Source organism: Dromaius novaehollandiae, unplaced genomic scaffold (assembly GCF_036370855.1).
Source record: "Dromaius novaehollandiae isolate bDroNov1 unplaced genomic scaffold, bDroNov1.hap1 HAP1_SCAFFOLD_32, whole genome shotgun sequence".
NCBI classification, from domain to species: Eukaryota; Metazoa; Chordata; class Aves; order Casuariiformes; family Dromaiidae; genus Dromaius; species Dromaius novaehollandiae.
Genome location: NW_026991447.1, coordinates 216,105 through 233,044, shown reverse-complemented (window position 1 = coordinate 233,044; position 16,940 = coordinate 216,105). Strand labels below are relative to the sequence as shown.

The 16,940-nt window shown below is 53.0% G+C and overlaps 1 protein-coding gene across 6 annotated transcripts in view; it reads right to left on the bottom strand.

Moving 5' to 3' along the window:
* Positions 1–207: 207 nt before the first annotated feature.
* The window catches only part of LOC135326600 (phosphatidylinositol 4-kinase beta), a 35,382-nt gene continuing 18,649 nt past the window's right edge, over positions 208–16,940 (bottom strand). For 5 of the 6 annotated variants that reach the window (XM_064504412.1, XM_064504413.1, XM_064504416.1 and 2 more), the window contains 10 exons: positions 11,933–11,977; positions 6,984–7,211; positions 6,123–6,350; positions 5,740–5,849; positions 5,288–5,392; positions 4,544–4,667; positions 4,181–4,446; positions 3,848–3,980; positions 3,370–3,490; positions 208–2,204 (listed from right to left, as the gene is read on the bottom strand). In XM_064504412.1, coding sequence (XP_064360482.1) covers positions 2,023–2,204; positions 3,370–3,490; positions 3,848–3,980; positions 4,181–4,446; positions 4,544–4,667; positions 5,288–5,392; positions 5,740–5,849; positions 6,123–6,350; positions 6,984–7,211; positions 11,933–11,977 — 1,542 coding nt within the window. In that variant the 3' untranslated portion in view covers positions 208–2,022. The remainder of the gene's footprint in view (positions 2,205–3,369; positions 3,491–3,847; positions 3,981–4,180; positions 4,447–4,543; positions 4,668–5,287; positions 5,393–5,739; positions 5,850–6,122; positions 6,351–6,983; positions 7,212–11,932; positions 11,978–16,940) is intronic. The other variant, XM_064504417.1, reaches the window with a different exon arrangement.

The window sequence follows — 16,940 nt, the reverse complement described above, 5'->3', positions numbered from 1 at the left end:
TAAATGATGTTTCATACCAGAGAAGCACCTAAAGTTTCTACGAGTTTTAGAGGAAGGAAACAAAACAAATGGCTTTGTAATCTCTCGGTTTTCAAGCACTTCAGTGCCTTTAGATTGACTTCTGTTAAAGTGGGGGGGGGGTCTGTACATCTGTCGGGGGGGGGGATAAACTGATTATGCTACATTAAAAATACGGGCACTGCAAGAGGCTCTCAGGTATCCTTTATTCTTGTAGTAATAATGCAATTAAACTTTTAGTGGTTTAATCCCTGCTGTGCCCTGTGTTACTTGCCTGGCCCTACGCGTGTCCGGGGGGGGCCCCACTTCCAGCCATGGGGCAGAGGTGCCTATTAACCCCCCCCCCACAAGCCCCTCGGGGTGTAGGGCCTCCCTGGATGGGGCTAAGCCCAGGTTTGGGGGGGAGGTAACTAAATCCCCCCCCCAAATGCCTGTGCCCACCAGGGCAGTGGTTTGGAGTGCTTCTGCCCCCCCCCAAAGAAAAAGCCTTGGGAAGGGGGGGTGGGGGGGGGGCAGCAAGCCCTACCCTGCCTCCAAAGCGCAGCCCAGCTCACGGATACCAGCGGTTTAAAATAATTTTGTTTTTCCTTTAATGCTAAATAATCAACAGGACAAATAATTAGTGCTAAACGAACAGACCGAGGACAGGGGAGGTTACATTGGGGGGGGGGGGGCACAGACACAGCGGGACCCACTCACGCTGGCTCATTGGGGGCGGGGGGGGGGGGGCACCATCTGACCAGCAGGACAGGCTGAGATTTTGTCCATGGTTTTTTTTTTGGGGGGGGGGGAAACAAGGGCCCTTCCTAGAGCCCCGAGGCTGGGCAGCATAACCTGGGGGGGGGATGTTTTTTGGGGGGGGGGGCGGGTAAACGCTTGGGGATGCCGCAGCGCAGCACTGGACTTGCCCCACGGCACTAACTTGCCTTTGCTGCGTGCCAGGAGGCTGCTGAAAAGTGGAAGGTGCCACGCGCTGCCCTGCTCCGCTGCCCCCCCCCCTTTCTGCCCCCCCCCCAAAAAAACCAGGGCCGCGGCGGGGGGGGCAAAGCGAGGCAAGAAATTATTGCAAAAGGAGAAACAAAAAAAACACAAAAAAAACCCCAAAAAAACAACAAAAAAACCCCCAATGCTTCACAGTCCCAGAGTCCTGAACCAGGGTGGAAAGGTGCTCGCCAGGAGAGCAGGGGGCCACCCAAGGGTGCCGCAGCACCCAGCAAGGCCCGGCACCACCGGTTTTGGGGGGGGGGGGGGGCCGGCACCCCGGGGCTGGGTGCAGCAGCTGCTCTCTTGTGCAACAGCAAAGTCAATGTACATTAAAAGGTGATTTCTTTTTTTTTTTGGGGGGGGGGGGGAATAGTGGGCAAGAAGGTGTGAGAAAGGAAAGGGCTGATGGTGGGAGATGAGTAATGCTGAGGCCGCAGTGGTGGAACATGCAGGGAAGGGGCTGATTTTTGGGGGGGGAGGTGTTTTTTTTGGGGGGGGGGCACAGCCATCGCAGGGCAGCAGCCAGACCCCCATTCCCCCCCCCCCCCCCAAAATGGTCTGAAATGGTCGAGAGCCGATGGGAGAGTCCATGGACCAGCATAATACTGACGCGAGGCCGAGGCGGGGGCTGTACCGCTGTCGGAGGCCCTTCGCTGGCTTTCTCCTGGCCTCCACGGTACCGGGGGGGGGGGGGGTACCCAATCACCAGTTACTGCATGATCCTTTTTTTTTTTTGTTTTTTTGCTTCCATTTTTTTTTCACAAGTTTGTTTTTTCTTCCTTGCTTGTATCGCATGTTCCTTTTTTTTGTTGTTTTTTTAGCTTTTTTTTTTTTGGGGGGGGGGGTGGTGTGAGGCCAAGTCTGGCCAAAGCAGCCCTGGCAGATGCTGAACCTCAGCATCCTTGAACCATTGAGCAGCCCCAGCTGGGCCCCAGGGACAAGGCTCAGGCCCCGGGGGGGGGGGGGGCACCACGGAGGGGGGGGCACGGAGCCATTTTCGGAGCAGGAGGGCCGGGGCCATCACATGATGCCGTTGGTGAGGTACTGGAAGCCGTCGTAGAGCTTGGTGGTGATGGAGCGCATGCTGCCGTCCACCATCTGCTCGATGAGCAGCTGCAGCTGCTCCTCCGTCATGTTCATGTGGAAACGCTCCTTCAGGTTGCGGATGGTGCTGGAGCCGTGGAAACACGGCAGCTGGGAACCTGCCGAGGGAGGAAGGGACATGGTGGCAGGGACAAGGTGGCAGGGACAAGGTGGCAGGGCTCCTCGGGGCTCCCAGCCCCACCGGCGGCAAGGTGGGGCCAGCAGAGACGCGCGCGGCCCCGAAGGGCTCCATGGCCTCAAGCAGGGCCATTTCCGTCACCGCCGTCTCTGACTCTGGTTTGTGACACTGGACTTTCCCAGCCGGGATTAGCCACGTTTTTGGTCACAGTCCTGGCCTCGACTTTCTCAAGCCAGCTTGGGCAGACCCGGGCTCAGCGCTGGTGCCCTCTCGGCTGCCAGGAACATGGTGGCCAACAGGTCTCCCCTGGCTTGGGCGCATGGCAAGCGTGTGTGCAACAAGCTCCTGGCGTCCAACACCCCTCGCGCCGGAAAAGGATGTGGGTCCTACTACCAGGGAAGTGGCTGCACGTTCTCCGCACACCTCTCCCTGCTCCAGACCTGGCAAAGGCTCCTACGACTCCTCTTCCCGGAAAAGCAGCAACTCCGTCTCTCTCTTGAGGGCAGGAAAATAAGGCAGGAAGGAAGAGCGGAGCTGCCCCTCTGCTCTCAGCAGCTGCACGCCACACCGTCGTGTCCCTCAGCTCCGCGATGGCCTCCCCCCCCCGCATCTCGAGGACATGCCGGACGCAGGCGGACCGGCTCTCCCCGCTGCCGTGACGCTCACCACACTCCCACCCCAGCGGGGCCAAACCCAGCCAAGGACGACCTGACGCAGCCAGGCAGGACACACGTTCTCCTTCATCTCACGGGACCTGATGGCAGCTTGTGCTCCCCAGCCACCTTCCCTGGCCAGGAGCTCCTTGTGCGGCTCCCAGACCCTAACATGGGCTGCCCGGTGCCTCTCGTGATCCGAGACTTAGCTGCATGCTCTCTAGGCTCTGCTGACCTCCTCCACCTCATCTCTGCCAGCTTGGAGGACAAACTGACCCGCACGCAGCTGCTCGCCAACTCCTGTCCTCTGCACGGGAAGAGCATCAGGGTCAGCAGAGGTTTCCTTAACGGCTTGAAGTGTCAAAAAACTGCTTTTGGGTGATGCTTTCTGCAGACAACGTCTGAGCCCTGCCTGAAGCCAGAGCAACGCCACTCACGCAGCGTCTCCGGGAGAGAGAAAAGCCGGGCGCTGGGCCCGCAGGATCCCCTTACCTTGCTGCATTATCTCCACGATCTGCACGACTTTATCCATGTGCTTCCGGGCAGCGATGAGCCCCTGCAGCATCAGCATCTTGTAGTAGTTGAACATGTCCCCATCCAGCCCGCCCATGACCTGGAAGGTGACGGAGAGGCAGAAGGAAGGTGAAGGACAGCCGACAGAAAAGCCAGAACGACGGCATGCCTCGAGCTGAAGGCTTGTCATCCACAAGGTCACGAGGGGATTATTTAGGGAATTTCACTTCTCTGAGTGCAGCTACACAGCAAACAGAGCCCCACTAGCTTTAATCTCATTAGCTGGGTCCTGAGAACAGCTCAGCAGTGGGGGGGGGGGCCGAAGCCGCAGAGCTGGCCAAGAACTGTCACTGGTGTCACCCCAGCCTTTCTGTCACTACTGCCAAGGTCTGACTGTGCCGGCCAAAACTGTAAGATCACCCTCTACCCCTCGCTGGTGTGTCCCTGGCTCACTTACATCCACAAATTCAGTGGTGAGTTTGAAGGCAGATGTCTCAAAGCCCAGGTTCCTCGGGGAACTGGAGAGGATGAACCCAAAATCAATGTGGATGATGTGTCCGTCTGCATCCAGCAAGATGTTGCCGTTGTGCCTGAGAGAAGGGAAACTCTCTTGAGCATCGCAGACACCTGCCTGACCCCAGAAGCTGAAGCAGGGAGCTCCGAGCTGGCATCTATCTGCTCCCAGGATTTCCGTGTCGTACGCAGGATCCCAGAGGGGACAAAGCGAAGCATCCTGGTAGCAGGCAGGCAGCAATAGTGACCGCTCCCGTGCCGGCGCGCGGGGACTCACCTGTCCTTGACCTGCAGCAGGTAGCACACCAGGCAGTAGCCGGCACAGCTCTGCACAAAGTTCCTCTGTGCAGTCAGGAAAGCTTCGGTAGTGTAATTGCCGTGTTCCTGCAGGAAATAATCCAGCAGCGAAAGCAGGGATTGCTTCTTGACTTGGTGGATGGACACAGCATTCACGACTGGCTCAATCATGCCGCTGTCAGCGGAGATGACGAGGATTTTGTATGGCTTGATCCACAGGGGCACCCGCTCCTGCTCCCAGATGGACTGCGGAGGAGAGAGAGAGAAATCCTTCAGGGTCCAGGGCACGAGGGAGGCTCTCCGGGGCCACAGCCGCCGCGGCCAGCGCCTCTCCCTGCCTCACCTGCAGCTGCTTGAGGACCTGGAAGGCCAGCAGCTCCTGCCGCAGGTCGTCCCCACACTTCACGATGACGGAGAGGAGGCGCCAAGAGGGCAGGTGGCCGTAGGGTGACCCTTCCCTGATCCTCCTGCAGGCAACGGTAAGATTGAGAGCACAAGGGACGGCAGCAGCAAGTCAGCCCGGCTTCCAGTCAGCAATTTGGGGGCTAAGAAAGCCCAGGACTGCAACAACTACACACCCAGCCCCTGACCAAACTATGGATCAGATCTCATCTAAGCCACGAGACGTCTCAGAAGAGCAGAAGGAAATTAATCCCATCCTCTCCTTGAATCCCTCCATGAAAACCCAGACAAGACAACCCCCAAACTGACAGAGCCCGGAAAAGCCTAGGACGCTCTCCGTCTCGCTCAAGGAGAAATTCGGGAGTTGGTCGTACAACTCCAAGGCCAGGAACACAAACGAGTTTACCTTGGGACAGGCCAAACTGCGCTGACGTGAAACAAGGCAGTAAATACACAGCAACTCTAGCCGTAGATTTTCCCACCCGCCCGCTCGCTGCACTCCACTTCCCCGTTCACTGTGTCCTACATCAATATTTCCTCCCTTGGGGGTGATCGGGGCCTAAAGCGAAGGCCACGTTTATTTACTAAGCAAATCTCAGAGGCCCATTCCCGGCATTTCCAGGGTGTGCAAAGTCCTCACAGCGTTGAGACCAACCCAGCGCTCATGTGCCCCGTCCAGCCGTACCTGACTTTCTCCTGCCAAGGCTCCTTCAGGGCGACAGCGGACGGGTCCTCGGGGTCCCTCTTGAAGGACGTGGGGGTGTGCGCGAGCTGCTCCGAGAGCCGCCGTCTGCAAGACAGAGCCGTTAAGCAGCAACCTCAGCCTGCCCGGGGAGAACGTTTCAGCGGGAAAGCACCATCACCACGCACACGCAAGCCTGATTCAAAGCATTTTACAACGTTCGTGGATTCAGTCCTGCCCAGAGCAAAACACAAACCAGGGTCATTTAACAGGGCCACATCCACCGCTTTGCCAGCAGAAAAGACACCAGCGTCTGAGCGAAAACGCAGGGGCTGGATGAGGGCAGCAAAGACCGTGAGCCCGGGAACAGCTATAGCTACGTGTCTCGTTTAGGTGAGATGGCTCCCAGCAGCTCAAGTAACCAGAGGAGGTTGTACCAGCCCGAAGCAGCTCACCTGATATCGCCAGCAGCTATGAACACGGGCTCCCTGCTCTCTTGGCTAGTGATGCTGTCCACAGAGAACTGGGAGATGTTGTCACAGCTATTGGTGTGCATCTCCGGCAGCTGGAAGGGGAGAGGTGTGTGAGAGGAGACACAGCGGCACGTTCACGTAATGAAATGGAGCTCCTACTTGTCCACCATCCCAAAGGGATGCTCCTTCCCAGGGAGGACTGTGCTGCCACCTCCAAGTACCTGTCCATCCTGCGCTGCTGCCGTGCCAGATCCCGGGAGCACCTCCCAGCCCTCCCAAGGGACTGACCCCACAGAGGGGGCTGTGGACCACCGCGTGGTGCAGAGCCAAACCCTATCCGGCATGTCCCCCCACCCCGGCCTCACCTCCACCTGCAGCTCCACGATGTCATCCACGGACCAGGCCTCGTCGTCATTGTCGTAGTTGGGGACGGTGGTGAAGCTGCTGGTCCTCTGCTCGTGCGTGATCCCGCACTCCGGGAGGTTTTCGGCTGACCGCGTGCTCCGGATGCGGTTCTCGGGGATGCGAGCTGGCACATTCGCTGTGTCGAAATTGTCACATTCAAGTACTTCAACGTAGATTAAATAGGGAGCCTGGGGGGAGGAAAACCAAGCATTACTGCGGCACGGGCTCTGCAAAGACTAAGCAGCTACAGGAGGCAGCGTGATGCTCCCAGGCCTTGCGGGGCATCCGTCAGCCGCTTGGCCCCGTGCTCCACCACCTTCTGCTCTGCATGGAACAGGTTGCCCAGGCAGATTGTGGAGTCTCCATCCTTTGAGCTATTCAAAAGCCATCTGGGCAGGGTCCTGGGTAACCTGCTGTGGGTGACCCTGCTTGAGCTGGCGGTTGGACCAGATGATCTCCAGAGGTCCCTTCCAACCTCGACCATTCCGTGATACGCTATCGGGGGCAAGGCTGTGCTTGTCAGCAGATCTGGAAGAGCTGCCAGGCCAGGGCTGAACCTCCCAGACACTTAAACAAGTTTCAGGGGATCTTTACTCTCAAGGCATTTCTCTCCTCCTTTTAGCTACTGTGGATCCCATCGCTCCCAGCTGGAAAGAGCAGGCAACGCCGCCCTGCTCTGCTCTCCGCGCACATGGAAGCAGCCAGGCCGCGACGACGGACCCGGTTCGGATGCAGGGAGCACGTGTGCAACGCGTTTATTTATCCAGGCATCTAGGGAGGCCAAAATCCACCTCTCAATACTCCCGGCCCTTGGCTCTTACCTTGTCCTTGGAGTTGAGCACGACGGCCTGCGTGTGGGGCACTCGCACCACGTGATGGTCGAAGCCGGCCGTCGGCAGCCAGACGCGCGCCGGGAGCTTGTGATTGAGCAGCGACAGCTCTGAGATGAGCCGCTGGGTCTTCTGTTCTTTGGTGGGCAAAGTGGCCAGGCGCTTCCCGATGGCCATCAGCGATTTGATGAACTCTCTCTCCGGAGCAAGTCTGACCGGCTAAAAAGTGTGAAGGAAGGAGGGTGGGGTGGGAAGAGCGTTAAACAGGCAGCAGCTCGGTAAGATACCGCTAGTTTTGTCATCGGGCTCCTCAGTCTAAAACCACCAGGACAAATTCCACTTGGAAAAAGGAGCTGTTTCCCATCCCAAGCCCCTCCTGCACGCAGATGATGCTCCCGTGACCAGAGCCGCAGGCTCATCATCCGGAAGCAGAAGGCTGAGCCCAAGGGCTTTCTCCTTCCCGCTCAGATCCTCCTCCCCATCCCCTCCTCTCCCCATCCCGCCGCTACACCCGAATCCCTTTTCGGCTGCTTTTCGAGCCCTGCTAGAGCCCAGCGCTCCTGCGAGCCCGCAGCCAGCAGAGGGAGCACGGATTGGCCTCTTCCCCAGCCCTGCACCCTTTTTTTTCATTTTTTTATTTTTTTTTACTTAAATGTACTCTCCCCGCTTTCCCCAGGCAAAGCCTGGCTCATTCCTCAAGCCGAGGGTTTTGCAGGGATCAGACTGCAACTGTTGAAGCCCCTCTTAACCCAGAGCCTGCGAGCGCGAGCTCCGTACGCTGTGGGTTAAGCTGGGCTCTCCGCTCTGCTTTTCAGTCGATCTTTTAAATGGGAACAACGAACGATTGCAGGTTGATTTTGCCATTGAAGATGCGGAATTAAACTTGCAAAGTGCTCACTGTACAATCATGCTCGAAACGCGCATGCAAAAAGCAACGGAACGTGCAAAAAAGGAAGCAAAGAAACACGTCGGGGAGCCACGAAAGGCCACGCAGCAAAATAAAAGAATGGTAAAAGAGGAGAAGGATCAGTCTAGCCGTTCCCTTTTGGGATAGGGCAGGTGGGAATTCATTTGGATCTGTAGTCCACATCAAAAATCCTTCCAAACTCAGGGGCGAGCACTGTCCTCTCCCTCCCACGCTAGCGAGTGTGGCAGAGGTGTCCTCAGGACCCGAGAAGGATTTGCACAGCATCTAAGCCAGCGATATCTGTTGCACCTTCCAGGCAGCGGATGAGTATTTAAAACCCTGCACCAGCTGATGCTGCCTCCTCCAACGGCTTGGAGAGCGTCTGGTCCCAGCAGGACCCTGGCTGCAGCCAAGAGCAGACCAGAGATGCCAGGTCCTGCCCTTCAAAGCGGTCTCCCTCCGCTGTCACCCCGTCCACCCCTGCGCCCCGACAACCCACGGCCTCCGCGTCCTCCGGGATCGCTTTGCACCATTGCATTTACCGCAATCTCTGCAAAAAGCAGAAAGATACTCCAAAGGCTGCTCTGCTCTTTCCAACACCTCTTCCTCTCCCACCGCTTTCGGTGGAAACGCCGAAGGGGGCATTGCAGCCGCTCCTCTAAGGGCCTTTTTTCTCCCTGGTAAAAGCCGGTTTGGGATGTATGTCATGAAAATAGCCCCGTGCCACCTCCCTGCACACTGAGTTTTCCATGCGCTCCTTGCCGCAGCGGAATAACTTAATACAAGATAGGGTGTGAATTTGGGATTGGGCCCAATGGGAGAGGCAATAAATGCAAGGGGTCCGTATGCAATCGAAGGCCAAGAGCAAAAAAATCCTCCTTTTGGGGTCAGACCTGTATTGATTTGTATATCACAAGCAGAAATCAATCCTCCTGCCACAGCATGCTTGGCATTTTGATCTCTTCTCCTCCAAAGCTTTATCCGAAGCATCAGCTTCCCTGTTTTACAGCAGAGGAGGGAAGCTGTCCGGGCATCGGCAGCTCCCTGCTCCATCTGCATCCCATTTTGTAACTCTGCAGTCCGTGTCCCGGATGAAAGCTGTCAAATTTCAGCTCCTCCAGCCAGAAACGCGCTGCTGGGAACCAGCCTTCCCATCCCGCGAGGCTCCAAACGCATCCCGCCAAACGCGGCACGGCGACTTTGGAAAACGGCCTCGGCTCAACGCAGGTCACCCCAGAGCAGAGCGACTGCGGGAAGCCTGGTCTCTGGGAGCCGCGGAAAGCCCATCACGGCAAACCCGCGTTTGCACCGGATCATTAATGTTGGAGGGCTGAAGCAGAGAGAGAAACGGAGGATGGAACGTGTTCTTCCCTCATCCGACCACCTGAAGGACCATTTTATTGCTTGGCACCAGTATGAACATTTATTTTCTACCATTTACTTTCTACTACAGCAAAACATTTAACCAGCAGGGCTTGAAAAAAATATATCCCCACTCTTAAAAGCCTCTTAGGTAAGGCTTTTTATTTAAGCTTGGTTAAGACACTCCGAGAAAGCCAGGAATAACCATGAAGGGCTTTCTCCCAGCGCCGATTCCAGAGGTGGGGATCAAACCGCTTCCCAGGACCAGGCAGCACCGCCAAGGTGAAAACTCAGAGCCAGTCCTGGGTTGTGTGCGAGGGGCTGGAGGAGGGAGGTGACCCCGGTTCTGGTCCAGAGCTTCGAGCCACCTGCTCTGCTTTGGTTGACGGCTTCAGAGCCTTTTGCCTGAGCTGGATTTAAGCATTTTGAGAAACAAGGCTCTCAGTTGGGATGCGGTTTTGGGTTTTCTATGCCACCTACTTTTCGTAACGTCCTCCTCTTGTGCCTGGCTGTACCTCATTTTCCCTGCTGCTAAGCAATCCGCCGTGCTTGTTGCCTGTCCTTCAAACGTCATGAGATGGTTGCGAGCCCACCGGAGCTGTGGCTGACCCTGGCACACAGTTTCCCTGCTCAGACTGCGTTGGGTAGGGGAAACAACCACATTTGTCATTTCAGAGCTTCGCTCAGCAAAATTTCGGCCGTACCCACCTTCCGCTGCCTGCGTTCGCTTGCTCCTACCCTGCCAGGGGAGCAGGACCTTCCCGAAGTGCTCGGAGCTGGGAACTCCCCGGGGATCGGAGCAGAGCGGGTGTCCTAGCCCCTTCAGCAGGGTTTTGGCATCAATGTCGATAAGAATTACCAGGCACTTTTATCGACACTGGGCAATTCAGCTCGGTGCAGGTGCCTGCCGCAGATTTATAAATTTGGCATAAATGCTTGCAAAGAGCCCGAGTTGCTGTAATAACGGTCTGCCACACTCAAGCACGAGATAAATAACCAGGGTGAGCAAAGCCTAGGAGAAAAGCTCTCCTGCTACCACCCAGACCTCGGGGTATGGAGACGGGCTGAGGCTGAGCGGGCAGCAAGGTCGAGGTGACACCGGCCCAAACTCATAAAAGTGGAGCAAACGCTGCAACGGCAACAACAACCGCTGCGGGCAGAGCTGCAAGAAGCCTCCTGAGATCGCCTTGGACCAAAGAGCCTGCCCACATTTTGCAGACGCTAAGCCCCAGAAAACCACTGGAGGGAGGGAATCTCGCTGTTTGCCTTTTGATGAGGCTATGCGGAGCAGGGAAAAAATAAAAAATAATAAAAAAACAAGCGACTTACCTAAAGTCAAGGGGCAAATCGGGAATCCAACCCAGGCGTCTAACCTCCCACCCCCTGCTCCAACGGCTAGCGCGCACCGGCTCTTGAGAAGAGCACCTTACCGTCCTTGGCAGCGCTTAAAACCAGTGGAATTGGAGATTAAAAAAAAGTCTACATCAGAGGGGATTTAGGGGAAAAAGCCTCATGTTCTGTGTATATAAATATATATAGGTACACACACATACACATACACACACACATATATATATACACACACACACACATATATATATATGACTACAGAGTCAAAGTTTCTGTCTGCATCTTGCTCTCGCCAAGCCATGTGCAAAAGGTGTTAAAATTTTGGTGTTAAACTGAGGACACGAAAGGACTGCAGAGGGATGAGAGCGTTGGGTATCTATATTAACTACTTCTTTAAAAATGCTGGGGTTCACCGTCAGACAAACCCTTTCGGGGAGGACACGTAAGGGACTGCGTTAAATTCCCAGTGAATGGTTTTGATCATGGACTACATATGCAATATGTGGAAGCCCATAGGAAGTCCAAAACCGAGAACACACATGTGCACACAGAGGTAGGAAAAAACGACACAAATGAGAAAGACGCTATTGATTAAAAGCAGAAAAAAAAGTGCATTTCGAAAGAAAAATTCTCTAATAGGCAAACAGTGGCTTTTTGATTGAAAGCTCGACAGACAGAGAGGGGAAAAAAAAGATTGGTGGAAAAAGCAAATTAAATCCCACCTGGCAGAGAACTCGTAAGTCAAAATTCAAGGAAACAGCATTTCCTCTTTCATCCGCTACCGACACGACCCAAAGTCGGGGAATTCTCAAACAAAATCCAGCAGCAGCAGCCGAGGGACCCCCCGCCTCTGCATTTGGCTTTTCAATACGAGGGTCTCTCTCTCCCTAGCTGCCTTTTATGGACGAGGTCAAACCCTCAGGTCATTTTTGGGGGCTTCGTGGTTTATTTTAGCCACGTCGGCCCAAGGAAAATCCAGTTTCGGGTCAAACCCGGCAGCTCTTTGCAGAGCCGCTGCCTCTGCGCGGGGCAGAGCAAACCAGAGCTCGGAGGATGCAACCGGGGCGCATGCAACGGGTGCAAAACGCTGGCAGGGAGGCTCGCTTTTAGGAAAGCAGGTTCAAGCAATGCAAAAAAACCAAAAAAAAACCCCAAAAACCAAAAAAGAAAAATCCTACATTATGGGGGACGGCTTCATGTCAGAGCTGCTCGTGGGGCATTGCCAGGTGCCGGGAGTTTAGTAGTTGAGGGCACAGAGGAAATGCTGCTGTAACAGGGAAGGCAGGCAGCCCAGGCGCTAGCACGAAAACGGGCCACTTACGGAACAGAACGATTTCTCGAGACTTTCCGTACTCGAGGAGAGCTCCTGGGAAAGGGATGAAAGGGTTTTTGTTGGTGGTTGACTTTTTTTCTTTTTTTTTTTTTTTTTAAAGGAGAGGAAGGGAGCGGGAGGAGGAGGCAGGGATAGTTTAAGGCTCCAGGTTCACGACGACTGCTCGGGATTTTTTCCACAGCGATTTTGCTACTTTCTCCTCTTCGACGGGAAGTAGCACGTCCTGCAATCTCAGCTTACCGCACGGGCGCGGGATGCTGCCGCAAAGCACCCGGCATTTCCCGGATCCGATGGATCTCTCCATCCTGAGACAGCTCCTCGGAGCCACCAACCACCCAGCAGGTTCCCAGGCCCAGAGGGCTCACGGCACATCAGTGTTTGCTATTATTAAATATCCAGAGCACAACGTTTTTTCCTCATTTCCAGCCCTTCAAGCATTTTTCTAGCCCCAGAAGCATAACTAAAGTCACAGTTCATCTCAGCTGACGTTTTAGCCCAAACAAGCTGTTGCTATTTAGCTGCAGAAGTGACGGGAGCTGCTGATGGGGACAAGGATGCTCAGGCTGGGCTCCGCTGTGGCTACAGCACTCTCTCCCTGCCCCAAAACCATGCTCCGAAACACTTATTTTCCTCCTATGGACTCCGATTTAGCCAGTCTTTTCCCTTTATAAAATCCCCCCCCGAAAACAACTTTCCCAAAGACTGAAAAAAACCTGATGATCCAACTATTTCCATAATCAAGGTGATGAGACGGAGTTCGAACCAGCAGATATATATTTTGCAGAAGTGGTTTCGCTCTATGATCCAGCAAACCCTCTTTTTTTCACCAATACGGCACAAGCAGAGACCGTTCGCTGTCGTGATTTCCCGCACGATGCTCAGTGACGGCCGAAGAGCAAACCCAGTCTTTTTGGAATATCGCGCTTAAAACCCCTAAATCCATTGCTTTCATGCAAAAAGAGATAATAATGGACCTTCACACCCTGGAGACCGGTGTGTAATTGGTTTTATAATTCATTTCCCCAAAAAGAAACAAAACAGGGCTGTTTTTAGCATGTTAATTACAGGAATATGCTAATTCCGCCAGGCTTAAGCTTACTATAGGAAATAACAGCATTTAAATTAATAGCTTCTATGTGACCACATAAAAACCCGAACAGTACTGAGACCTAGCCCGGCTCATTGAGAAAGAAATATCTGCTTGCAAACGGAGTGCAAAATAAGCAAACTACATAGGTATGAATATTAATAAGGGATTTTTCTCATATACGCATCGAGGAGCAGCAACCAACCAACCAGCCACGCTGCCAAAGCCAGATTTTCCGTTCCTGACTCAAATGAAGAACTTGCCCCGTTTTATCGGGTGTTTTTCCCAGCCTTGGATCCCCCGGGAGAATTGGAGCTCTGCATTGAGGCTTAAGAGCTATTCTGGCGCCTTAAATTGGAGACGATGGTTTTGCCACGGGATGAATAAGCAGTTGCTCTGGGAAGGAGAAAAACTCATTTTTGGAGAGCCTGATGGGGACACAAGTGGCGTCTGCTTCCATCAACTTGCTCCGCTCGGATCAATCTTATTCTTAGATCAAGAGATTTCACTGAGGTAGTTGCTCCTGTTTTGTTTTAAATGGATTTTTCCTAGACTCAAGCAGCAGATAAAACCTGCAGACTTCGGTCAAACTGGAACTGCTGGTATAATAATTTAACAGATATTCACGTTTAAAGAGAGAGTCCCACCGCAAAGCAAGGAGTATTTCATATAGAAGCTCTTTATATTGAATTTGTCTGGCAACGCATAGCAAAACTACCCTGCCATCCACTGAAAAATGCTTTAATTAACCACCTATAATCAGAAGATGAAGAACTGAATTAGGCTGCAAGACGGCAGAATTCAAGAATTCAAAAATGAAGCAGCAAAGCTTTTAAAAATACCATTTTGCCACATTCACTCTTCAGCAGAAAAGATTCTCCACCTCTGAAAACCACCCACTAGATGTTTCAGCCAAACTGCTGAGTCCTTTCTCAATTCCCACAAAAATAAGCAAGATTTTAGAAGTTCATCGTCTCACAGCATTCTTATTTCCTTTGCTGAAAAGCCAATCTAGCATTATTATCCCGCACTATTATTAAATTATCCATTTGAAAGTCAGCAGCGACCGAACTAAGCAATGCCTGGAATTATACGTTAATGAGATTTTCCTCCGCACTAAGCGGCGAGAACAGGCTGGAGAATAAATCACTGCCTGTTCGGGGACCGGGATGATGAAACACGTTCCTTCCACGTCCCAGGGGTAACTTTTTTTGCGGAGGGTAACACTAGACTCGTCCTAGTTGGGCAATAAGTCGGCTCCAGCGGTGGTGACTCAGGACAGACCTGGAGCCCAGATGAGTCGACAAGAGGCTGGAAATTACCCCTGAGCCGAGTCGCCGTCAACGGGACGCGGTGAATTTTTGGGGAGATGAAAAGCAACGTTTGGCTAGATCCTGATATTAAACAGCAAGGATGGTTTTAATTTTTTTAAACAGATACAAACCAAAGCAAATGCACTAATTACAGGCCCAGGCAGCTGGTTAATTACTGTGGAGTTTTAGGAAGCGCTGGTTAAAAGCCCGAGGCACGACTTGAAAGATCCAGGCTTAAATGCCATGTCCCTTTCCCAACGCCGGCAGCAGCTGGGAGCGTATCCGAACACGTCAAAGTGCCCCGTCCAGAGGCAGGTACGCTCGAAAACAGAGCATACTGCACTAAAGCTATGTTAGTTTGCAATGATTAAGGGCAGAGTTTCCAAATTCCGCCCAGATTTAGAAACCAAGCTCCCAATTTTAATTATGCATTTGAAAGTCGTAAATCCCCCCAACTTTCAAGGTCATGTACGAGCAGGTTCCCATGCTGGCTCAGCACGGGAGCGCGGATGAGAACCAGCCTCCTTCCCTGCATACAATCTTGCTCTTAAGGACTTAGATCCCACCAGAAACCCCTAAAAAAGTGTTTTACAGACCTTTTCTAAGAACACCAGCTCTGCAAATCTCAGCCTTTGAGTACGAGCTGAACGCACCTCTCCACGCAGGAACCGTGCGGCTCAGCAAAATACACCGTTTAACTAAAGCCCTTTGGTAAATTTAAGAGGTGTCACTGTATTAACGCTTTCAAGTTAGGAGGTGAATGAGGTGGTAATGATCCAATCATCAGATTTCCACCAGCTCGTGGACTCCCGTGAGCCGGACCGTGCCTCCAAATTCAGCCTCCCGAGACACAGAAGAGCCCAGCTGGCTGCAACGGTGCCTCCAGGAGTCTGTAGGAAATCTGGCATCGAGGACTTTGAGAAATATAAACCCCACTTTACTTTGTCCAATGTTCAAATCCATCCCAACGAACCAGAGGAGGGCTTCTTTGATGTTGAGCTATATCAGCTTAACATCCTCAATAATCAACTGCTTCTGCTCCCCATGCAGCGTGTCCCATGAAAGAAAGGGTTTATCTCCATTTGTGTGTGGCTGTTGGGTCCCAAACATAGTCCCAAATCGCAAAATACACTGAAAAAACACCTGTTAGGCTAGAACAGAAATGGCTGCACATGGTGCAGCACATGCAACAACCTCCCCAAGGAGAGAAAGTCTGGATCAGACAAGGGAACTCTGGCAATCTCACCAAGAAAAAGGCTTGCCAAGAGCGGTAGGAGAAAGGAAGATTGACCATCTCTAAACCCCGTCTGGTTAGAAATCTGGACCACAGCAGTCATTGAACACACGCTCACAGAGGATCCAACTCACTGGATTTCTTTATGGCCAGCAAGGAAGGTGAATAAGCAGCACGGGTATGGAGGACAACTCCATGCACTGTTCATCTAGGAAAGCAGGTAAGATGACACTCATTTGGAGGAAAGAGCAAAGTCGTGTCCTACACATCAGACAGCCTAATTAGGCCAGCCTGAACTATCATCTTACATGGGCAGGATTCAAGAAAGCAGGGGTTTCTTGCTGTCGTATTTCAACTTTCCAGGCACATCCACATCATGACCATGACCTTTGATTTTTATGAAGACACGTTACAACGTTGGCAGTTTTGAAATCGTATCAGGCAGCTTCCAGCTTACATTAAGTATATGAGCACATAAAACACTAAAAGCTACTTGTACCAATGTTAGGACATAAAACACTAAAAGTACTAGTACCAATATAGACTCTGATCTTCAGAAAGGGAAGTGCCAGCTCTATAAAAGTCTTTGGCCATGCAGATGACAGATCTTACCGGCAGACACTTAAAAGCGTTCCTGAACCCTCTGCATCAAAGACAACGGGAATTCCCACCTCGAGGAGTGTGGAGAGCGTGCGGACAAGATATAGAGGGTATAAACACACACACAAGCAGACTAGCTGCTCAGTTTGACCTGTGTCATGCCAACACCATGGATTTTATGAAAATAACTATCATGGACAGTGGACAGACAACTGGGATAGCAGTAAACCTAATGGGAGAGAGAATTCAGGAGAGGCTTGGAGAAGACGAGGGTCTCCTCGGAGGGCCGAGAGGAGCTCTCCTTCCAGCCCAAGGATCACGGTGACACAGAGACAGAGTCACACACAGGAGAGGCTACGGTGGCACGTTGCCAGCACACAGCAAATGAGTGTGTAGGCGGCAGTCATAAAAGGTGACGCCAGCTGCACCCGGTTTCTCCAGGCAATCACATACCGCTCATCGCACTCCAAAGGTTACCAGCCACCGGCTTTTGCTGGCTTCCTCAGCTGCCATCACAGGCAGACGTTATGCAGAGTTTAACGTTCAAGACCAGGGACGCGACTGCCCGGAGCAGGAAGGCAGCGCGCACTCGCGCTTGCGTTGATGCAACCCACGTTTGCACCATCGTGCAGAAAATGAGTCAGTGCTGACTAAGCGGAGGGATATCTACCCAACAGGGCAAGCCAAGTTCCTCAAAGGCTCAGCTCTTAGGCTGGTATTAACTAAGACACCGACTGAACGCACAAGTAGGGCAAGCAGGTT